Raw genomic sequence first — 9,990 nt, 5'->3', positions numbered from 1 at the left:
CATACTCTATATTTCAATGACACTTAAGAGAAATGTCACAGGTTTCTTGAGGCTACATGACATGTGTATATGTGCATTTTGCCCGCATCTCACACGATATGTAGTATCAAACAGGTACAAGGGCTTATAATGAAGTCCTGTGCAAAATTCTGACAGATGTTTGTAGCAAGTCAAAAGCCCAAACAGAGAAATTCAGCCTTTCAAAATCCATTTCAGCCAGATTTGATCAGCAAGCAAAGATAGTGACATTCAGGAATACATGGCAGAGTGAATGAGGTAAAATACAATAATAATGTCATATTAGTAAGCTCACAGCATCAAATGCCAAATGCACAAATGCATTGCAGACATGTTATGGACCAAAATATGTGGGCTATCTGTCTGGTTCATGCATGTTGCAATCCTCAAAGTGGCAACATACCATTCTTGAGTTTAGCAGAGTGAATAATCAACTTGATGTTTACTAGAGATGGAAAGTTATGGTTACTACTACCAAGGACGAAATGGACCATTCAGGGATATGGCAAAAGTGTGCATTTCCTACTTATTCTGAGTGGCATCAGAGCAACATCATGACAGGTCGAACTAAACTAAGACCTCTCTTTAGTGGGACAGGTGTTTTTGATCAAACTTGGCATCAAAGTGGAACAAGCCAAGTCCAATCTGGAATTAATTCACTAAGTCAGAGGTGGATGTGACGCTGTATCACTTTTGCTCCCTTGTGACTGAAAGTACATAATGTAAAAGTAGAACAAAGAACTGACAAAGAGGAGGATGATCAAGGTGATGATGAGCCAGAGGATGATGAGGGAGATGTCTCCCCTCTCTTTTAAGGTATGGGCCTTGGACATCCCAGTATGAAGCCACTGCTGGCCTCTGCGTCGTAGAGGTCATAGCTGGTGTCCCCGATGGTCAGCGACTCCATGCAGCCAAAGAAGGGCGTGGTGATGATTCCCGTTACCAAGGGAACGTTGGCATCACCTGGATGTGGTGGAGGGAGCAGAAAGAGAGAAATACTAGTTGACACAGACATTGTCAGAGTGTTGAGATTCTGATGAATATTCATATCTCAATGCAAGGAATTTATTCATTTCCTGCAGTATTGGCAGCTATGCACAGTCACACATGTCCCAATTCACTTATCAGCATTTCTGAGTACGCTTAGAAACGTCAGTATGAAGCGCCATATAAATGCAATTATTATTATTATTATTTATCATTATTATTTCAGTGGGAGTGGCAGGTATTGTGGTACAACAACTCAACATCTTTATACCACTCTTCTGATCCATCTCTTCATTACGGATTAGAAGTTTTGGGTCAATGTATCTCCTTTCTTGCACTTGACTTCGTCCAGATGATACTATCGCTGATTATAATGTGCCCATCACAATCCTGAAACATTTATATTGTAATTTACACTGCCTCAACCTTCACCAGTGCAAGAAAAGAAAAGAAAAGAAAAAAGTTTATGAAATAGGAATATTATGTCCCCACTTTTCTGTGACAAATTTCAATGGTATATTCAACTAAACTGTCTTTGGAAGAGTACTGGTCTTTAAGTTGCTCTGATCGTTCCAACATTGCTAATCTTTCACGTAAGCTTTGTCGGAGATAACCGCATGGACAAATGTAGATTGTTTAATGATATAATATATAAAGTCCTAAGAGCATGAGATGTGATAGAATGAGTGCTACATATATGTTCTTATCACCGTCAACAATATTGCCATCATCTTTGCTATCAATCATAATCATCACACAGTCAGACTTACTTGGAACACCTCCGATGTAGAGTGGGCTGTTAGAGATAGACACGGATGACTGGCCACTGATCTGCAGCGATTCAGTGCCGGTGTCGTCGACGGTCAATTCAATCAGGCCCGGTTGGATGGACAGGAGTATGGTGTGGGGCTGACCATCGCAGAGGTCGTAGCCAGAGTCCATCTGGCTTGACCGCAGGATGAGGGATGTCGGGGAGCCCACACCGACCACCGTTCTGACCTGGGAACAGAGAGGACCAAATAATAGTGTGCATTAACTTACGCAACCACCGTCTCAGGATATTCTTATTTCCCTTCAATGCACTGACAAGCCATTAGCTCGACGTATTAATTCAAAAGTCAGAATTTCTGTAAAAATATTAAATCACTATGATGTCATTGTCATCTTCATGATCATGATTATCAACACCATCATTATGTATGTCTTTATTGGTAACATCATTATCATCATTATCATATACATTGAAATATATACCTCCCCCTCCCCATAGTTTCTGGAGGCAAAACTAATTGTCTGTTATAGCACTTTTCCATTCTCTTTGGTTCAATGTAGACTGCAGTCATAACGACGTTAACTTGAACTAACAGAAAAGAAGAAAAGTGTCCAGAAATGGATCATGTGGCATGATTGTACGATCCAATAATCACAGTTGCCAAAGCAGCGAAGAGAAATCCCATCCATCCATAAATACTACACTGATCAAAGCCTGAGGGTCGAAGTTAACTTTTCAAGCTTGCTCTCTCGCTCTCTCTCTCTCTCTCATCTCTCCCTTTCTCTGAGATTTCTCCTTCATGATAGAGGGTGCTGATTAAATGTTACAAACATTTGCACCAGAGTGTTTATTTAGTGACTCTTGAAATTTGGTATGACTTTGCTTTCTGGACAACTTACAGAGAAGAAATGTCTGATTTCAGTATGTTGATCTTTGACAGTTTAGTACGGTCTCCTCATATCTTTTCCTATAATCCTTTCAGTTGATATAGACTGATATTTTGAAACATTTTAAACAATGGACTGGAACTCTTCTGTGATGTTATTTACTTCACTCTACTCAGTTTTTTTTTTTAAGTTCGAATTCTTTTTAAAAGCACAGCATAGAAACATCGAAGCTTTTCTCAGAATGTGTATGGGCAGGTCATCTCAGAGCATACAACTTAAGTAACAAAAGGAGCATGTAAAGTTGTGTGTATGTGGGTTTTTGTTTTTTTTTCTCACCGTGCCATCTGCGATTTCGAGTGTGACGAAATTCTGGGTGTCCTCTGGGATGACCAGCAGCAGAGCCTCTCGATCCGTGGTACTGATGGTCATCGACAATGACCACTGGCTGGACACAGAGTACTGGGACTCTGCAAATTGAGAGATAGAGGATTAAACAATCAATACAGAAAGCATAGATTTATTATCACTACGACACAATTTCAGTCAGTAATGTGTCACACCTGTGGAAGACGTACCTTTATGTGTGCCATGAGGTAGACATACCCCTTCAGAACCAAAATCTATTACAATACAGGTGATGTTGACACTCATATCCGAGTACCGTGTATATGGGTGAGGCAAAAACAAGTTCTCCATCATTTGATAATAATAATAATGAAGGATATTAATATTGCAAAGGTACTATGATAATATACTCTACTGCACACAACAGAATAATAGCCATGACATGCATAATTCAAACCTAGGTAGCATTGTCAAAAAGATGAGTTTTTAACCTGAGTTTTTAATCACTGGAGTAAAATTCACCTTTAGGCAAGATTTACGTGTACAAACAGCTGAACACACATTTAGTTTGGTTGTTTGTCGTTTTCCACCACACAGCAATAAAAGTGGCATCTTGATATCAAAGTTACACACTCTTAACAAATTGATTTGTATATAAGAAGTAATCCATGAATGAAACTAAGACCAGTGCTAATATAACGACCATCTTGTTTATTTCTTAACTTCTGTACTTCATATTATAATTGTGTAACTTTGGGAGTAGCTTCCCGCTATAAAAAAAAAAAAAAAAAAAAAAAAATCCCAAGTCCTTACCTAGTAAGAGCCAGCCACTGCCGTCAAAATGGCCGCCAAGGCTGACTGGGTTCTGCCGACATGTTGTGATGTTCTTGGAGTCCTCATTTGCTGGACTAGAGTTTGAGACAAATAGAAATAAGAAAAAGAAAACTTTTATTTCTAATAAATGATGCTGTGTCTTTGGGTGAAGCAATGTATCCTGATTTTGTGGCAAATATTAGTTTGCTGACTTTGTGTTTCGAGTGCTGTTTACACTATGAATTTATCTTTGCAAGCAAAAAAGAAATTGAGGCTTGGGGAAGAAAAAAAAAATGTGTCACTGTATAATTTCAAGCAATACAGATTGAGAGAATGATTTATCCAGATCAGATCACAATTTAAAGTAGTCTCACAGAGAGTTACTCGCAAGGCTTGAATTTATCTTGTCTTGAAGAAAAAAAACACAAGGATCCACTCGTTAAATTTCAATCTGCAACCCAGCCATCACAGTTGGTTTCAAAAACAATACAGTGTACCACAGCTTATAAAATTATGGTATTCTTACAGTCAAAACTTCCCAGATCGTTGTCCAACTTTGCTCAACCTTTTGCCCATCGATCACATTTACTTCACTGACTTTGCTCGCAATCATTTTCTCCATGGGGGCAAAATTCTCCTTGCAAGGGTTCTGCCACTTACTCTAGCGAAATGGGAATGTTGGTCTCCGTCTCCGTGCTTATCGTCATGCTCCTGATGCAGCCGTTGAAAGTATCTCGGCTCTGTGAGGGATTTGAATAGCACAAGGCAACGGTTAATTGGTCATCAACATTTGAAAGGAATGGCACCTAGTGATGCACCTAATTCCAGTCGGATACAACCCATAGCTGATTTGTGAGACAAGCCCCCAATGGACTGGGTTTCTATTTTCTCCCAGCTCAGAGCTCTGAGTGCTGATTTAAGTTTGATGACGCCAAAGAAGTTTTGCACACACTTCAGACCGGTTGGCCCAGACAAGATCTAAAATACCTAACACATCTTTAGATCTTTAACTATCAAGGTAACAAGCTCTCAACATTTTACTCACAATTCCAAGCACATTGTTTGACAATGAAGCCACTAGTATCTGACATAACATGCACACACATACAGATACAAAAATTATGCATCAAAAAATCAAACTGCCTGATTTTAAAGGTGAAGTCCTTCCCACATCAATAGCAATAGTTGCTTTCAAAGCATTGCTTGACAATAAGAATTATGTATAGACATAAAAAATGCATTGCTGCAGCAATCACAGGAATGACATTGTTCTGAATTGTAATCTAACCATCTCTTTTTAAAAAAAAAGAAAAACACTGGTGTAAAAGTCCGCGCCACTATGGTCATTGACTGACTCACATTGACGATGACCTGTCCAGCCAAGACCCGGGGTCCCAGACCTCCCACGTAGAGGTCAGTGTCCACCTCGAGGAAGGCAGACGCATCCCCGATCATGTCGCTGTTCTCCCGCACGTAGTCCTTGGTCTCCGACACCAGGAGAACGACGAAGCCGTTGATCTTCAGAATGGTCAACTGTGGGGTGGGAATATTTGGATACTCAAAAACAGTGCAAGAACTAGCTGTAACCATGCATTCTGCAAGCTGGGGAAACCTATCCTCTGTCCAAAAATTTGCTCAACGCCAGCAGCATGATTGCTAGCGTAGAATGACAGAAGCTATTGAAGCGTGAAAGGAACGTCAGAATATCTGGGCACAAGTAGAGCACTGCAGGAAAACATCTACCTGGCACCAATTTTACTTCGCTATCACAGTACTTCACTTCATTTCATACAGCACGCTGAGCACTCTACTACAACATACCGTACTGTACCATATCGATGCCAGAGAAGCGCTTGAACGCTCAAGTGTACCGTACGGTAACTATACTACGCCAAAAGTACACCACTTCCCGATATGTTCCAAAAGCATACCATAACCATACCAGTGGTTGGCATAGAATGCATGTAATACGCACATACATCATAATGTAAAGAGTCAATTCTCCTTGTTCGGAACATTTGTAAGTACTAAGCGTGCCAGGTGAATGACCCTGTTGCTACAAAAATGTGTGACCCCCCTCTAAAAATAATTTATGAGGTATGCTTTCTCCACTGAGCACTCAAACACTCCAATCCTGGCATGGTATGGTACAGTATGTATTCGATTGGTTTGCTTTGGTTCACGTCTGAGCATTCAAACGTGGCCATAGACACCATTTGTAAATGTATTTTGGGGATGCTGCTGTGTAATGATGATGGACACTCACCGTTCTCCACTGAGCGTCGTTGTACTTGAAGGCCGTCCTGGCCATGGTCAGCTGCCTTGACCCGTCCAGTATGAAGAGGTTGAGAAAGCCCCCCTCCATGATGAGGGACATGAACTGCGTCGGACTCTCGTAGCCGTTGGCTAGGTACAGCATGATGCCGTCGGGCGAGAGTGCACGGAACTCAAAAGAGAGAACAAAGCTGAGAGAGAGATTAGAAAGTGGACAAAAAGAAAATGGTATTCAATTAATCCAGTCTAAAATAAGACTCGGCGATATGAGATAGTATTTGTAGCTCCATGAGCAGTATGGTATGCAACCACTACACTCTAAAACACAATATTTTCACCCGTGAAATTTTCATGAATTGGAGCCGACGGCCTTTTTAGCGGCATGAAATTTTCGCGAGTTGCCTCTTACATTCAATGCGTATAGTGTAGACAAGAACTTTCATGTGCATTTCAATTTCGCGATTCTTGGCTCTTGCGAAATTTGCGAAATTAAAATGCACACAAACATTTCTTGTTTTGCAGCATGCTGTAGTGGTATTTTGTTTTTATCTAAATATAAATATATTATTTAAATTCATGAAATTCTTCCGTCGAGATGCGTTCATTGCAATTGATTGACAAATTGCCCTGCATCATCGATGCAGGACAATTTGTCAATCAATTGCAATGAACGCATCTCGACGGAAGAATTTCATGAATTTAAATAATTACACAGTACCCGCTGCATGCTATAAGGATTAGAACCAACACTTGCTGTCGGGCGAAAGCTCGGTGGTCTAGTGGAGATGACGCCTGTCCAGTGATCAGGAGGTCATGGGTTCGAATCCCGCTCGAGTATGTACGCCCATGATTTTTTATCATGGCTACTACTAAAACACTGATCAATTCAGTGCTTATTTACGTCGATGCAGGGCAATTTGTCAATCAATTGCTATAAATATATTTGTTCTTTTCGTTGCTTTTGATGTTTTTGTCATTTCTTTTTACTGATTTGCCTCTGCATTTGAGATCATTTATGTCATGCCAATTTAGTCTTTCAATCTGGAGGACTGTTGTGGACCACAGACCTTGAGTGGAGTCCTCTGGTGATGGTGCCAACAACAGACAAGGCACTTCTGTTTTCATCACTTAGTCCTTCAGAAGGGACTAAACCTGGAAGTGTTCCAGCGCTTCCATTGTAGCCATACAAAATAAATCTGAACCCAAAATCATACTCAGACTCAATGTGCCTTTCCATGCTTCTGCTTCCTCTACCATTCATATCTCTTCTTCACCCCATTTGTCTGAATTTCGGCAATCAGGGGGGCAGATTTTCTGAACTATTGAGGATGGGGGATTACTTGATTCTTCTCATCTCATATTTTAATCGCACCAGTCTTTTCATTGGTCTGTCACATTTCTCATCCATGAGAGATTCCATTTCTTAATACATTAAGTTTCAACATTTTGGATTTAACTAAATGTTTATGAAATAGCTCAGTAAGCTTAGGCCAAGTATGCCAGCAACACAACAGGTGAACACTACAACCACATTGTGTCCGCTGGACCAAGACTCACGTGGTCGAAAAGTATTTCTTCTCCTGGCTGTTGAGACCGACGGCCAGGTAGCTGTCCCGAGTCAGGCCAAACCTGACCACCCCCTGGTCAGCTGGGTACGGGAATACCTGGACAGGAGCCGCGCAGGACTCTGGGATGCCGGAACCGGTGGGAGGGGGAGGGGTGACAAAGGGAAGGGGAGGAAGGGAAGTGACCGCCGGTGGCACCCCGGTTAAATCGACTCCCTGTGTTCCAACAGCAGTGTTGGGGTCATTCAGCTTGGGTGATCTGCATGACAGAAAAATCAGAGGAAAATTTAACTTAAAATGTTGAACATTAGGAATTCAAAAACATCACTAGATGCCTTTCAACAACTCATAAACCTCACCTGCAATGTCACAAAGCATTATAGGGCATGTAAAACAATTAAACAATAACAGTTCAGAATTGCCAATTTGATGAGAATATAATGATAAAAATCTTCAGCAAAATTATATTCCAGAAGTCAACAGGTTAGAGGTGCAAAACTAGCACAGGAGATATATGTGAGCATCACTTGATATTCAAGCAGAGTACTAATAACAAATCAGCATTACAAAGAATGCACCATTTTGAACACTGGTATATGTCTAATAAGGCATTTATGGGAGGTGGTGGAATTTCATCACTTCATAAATTTACATAAAACACACAAAATGTACAAAGAAAAAAAAAACAAGTTAATAAAAGTGTTACTGTCAAGTTTTTATAAGCTAAGACTGGAAAATGCAAATAATTATCAAAAGTACACATAATCATTGTACGTAACGCTGTCTGATTTTACAAACAGGAGAAACGACTTACATCTGGTTTACAGCAAAGTCGGCAACATCGCCCTCTAGAGACTGTCGGATGGGGTAGTCGCCTCCGATGAGGACCGGTATGGTCGACTGCACCCCGCCTAGGAAGAGTGCCCCCTGGATGGCGATGCCCGTGGAGCTCAGCTGGGATGCACCATAGATCGTGGATTCACTGTTCACCTGCAGGGAGGCCCTGTTAGGGATCACAAAAAGTTTTTGTATCAGTTTTACTTCACCACCAAAATATCAACTATCACAGATTTTTACACTTAAACTACACATGTTGAAAAGAAGATGCCATTGTTACGATTATGAACGCAGAGATTAGAAAGAAAATGGCTTGAATAACACACAATTTTTACTGCTGTACAGGTGTAATAACAGGGAACAAACACCAGTCTAGTTATATTATTTTTCTTCGTATATGCCAAAGAACTATATCGATGTACACCTCATATTCAGAAAGCAACTGCATTATTAGAAGTACGTGATTGTATGAAATTTGAAGGAGTAAAATGAATAAGGATGAATATGTGATGCAAAATGAGATGCAAATGAGACCATGAATAAATATGAATACAAATGAGACATTAAAGATAAGATCTACTGCACGTTGAGGGGGCCATGGCTTTAAGAACTGATTCCAGGTGACGTGGGGACAGCCGTAGCTTTGAAAGAATTTGACCTACGTGAGTCCATTGAAGGCGAGCCTGACCGACTGCCACTGGCCGGTATTGAGTTTCAGCCCTCTGGTCTGAAGCGGGTCGGAGAGACCGTCCCCGAGGTTGTACTGGACGAAGATGTTGCCGTGGTACAGGGTCACATACAGCAGCTTGTTCTGGGAGAATGAGACAGGACCAGTAGAAGGTGGACATTAATTCAATAAATATGGAAATTTGTTTCCTGATGCACTGACTTAATTATTTGTGTCTGAGTAGAATTCTGCAAGAATCCACCTTGTCCCTGTCGCATGGCGATTTCAGACAATTGCAAGATACTGCAGTACTTTCACAGATGTGATTTTGTACATACGTACAAGATTTTAAGTCCATCACAGCAGAAATAGCAGTGACGCTGTTTCACAATCTCCAAGGGACGTCACATTCGATTAAATCAACAACATAAAAATATTTATTGTCATCAGCCTGAATAACTGCGGCTCAAATATTCTCTTTGCTCTTTGAACATCATCCCTTTTCTTTTATCTTTTTTTAGGTGGTACTGATTGCATCATGGGCTGTGCCAAAACGGCAATTGTGGTGGCCACTTACAAATGTTGTGGTGTCGTAGCTGTAGACCAGGATTCCATGGGGTTCTGTGGTCTTGAAGCGGAAATCCACCGTCTCGATGGCGTCGTCACCGATGTTGAGCGATGCGTACGCAAATTCGCCAGAGAAGCCGATGCCTGAAACGACCTGCCAAATGGAAGAACAAACATAGCTTTCCATAGTGGCCCAAGTAAAAAGATACTGCATAGACTTGGGGAACTTGAATGATTATCATGGAGCAGATCCAATTC

General features: G+C 40.9%; 1 protein-coding gene across 1 annotated transcript in view; it reads right to left on the bottom strand.

Annotated features, from left to right (window-relative positions):
- Nucleotides 1-615: 615 nt before the first annotated feature.
- LOC139721212 (laminin subunit alpha-1-like) overlaps nucleotides 616-9,990 on the bottom strand; it is a 48,275-nt gene continuing 38,900 nt past the window's right edge. Inside the window, exons 39-49 of the mRNA XM_071632538.1 lie at nucleotides 9,743-9,886; nucleotides 9,161-9,309; nucleotides 8,476-8,664; nucleotides 7,654-7,920; nucleotides 6,089-6,287; nucleotides 5,178-5,355; nucleotides 4,483-4,555; nucleotides 3,823-3,917; nucleotides 3,001-3,131; nucleotides 1,776-2,004; nucleotides 616-981 (exon numbers count right to left, since the gene is read on the bottom strand). Coding sequence (XP_071488639.1) covers nucleotides 830-981; nucleotides 1,776-2,004; nucleotides 3,001-3,131; nucleotides 3,823-3,917; nucleotides 4,483-4,555; nucleotides 5,178-5,355; nucleotides 6,089-6,287; nucleotides 7,654-7,920; nucleotides 8,476-8,664; nucleotides 9,161-9,309; nucleotides 9,743-9,886 — 1,806 coding nt within the window. The 3' untranslated portion in view covers nucleotides 616-829. The remainder of the gene's footprint in view (nucleotides 982-1,775; nucleotides 2,005-3,000; nucleotides 3,132-3,822; nucleotides 3,918-4,482; nucleotides 4,556-5,177; nucleotides 5,356-6,088; nucleotides 6,288-7,653; nucleotides 7,921-8,475; nucleotides 8,665-9,160; nucleotides 9,310-9,742; nucleotides 9,887-9,990) is intronic.

This window comes from Diadema antillarum, unplaced genomic scaffold (genome assembly GCF_040938485.1).
Source record: "Diadema antillarum isolate AM-2024a unplaced genomic scaffold, OU_Dant_1.0 scf00000140, whole genome shotgun sequence".
Taxonomy (NCBI): Eukaryota; Metazoa; Echinodermata; class Echinoidea; order Diadematoida; family Diadematidae; genus Diadema; species Diadema antillarum.
Note: the sequence above shows the minus strand (reverse complement) of the source record. Positions and strands in the feature narration are given on the sequence as shown.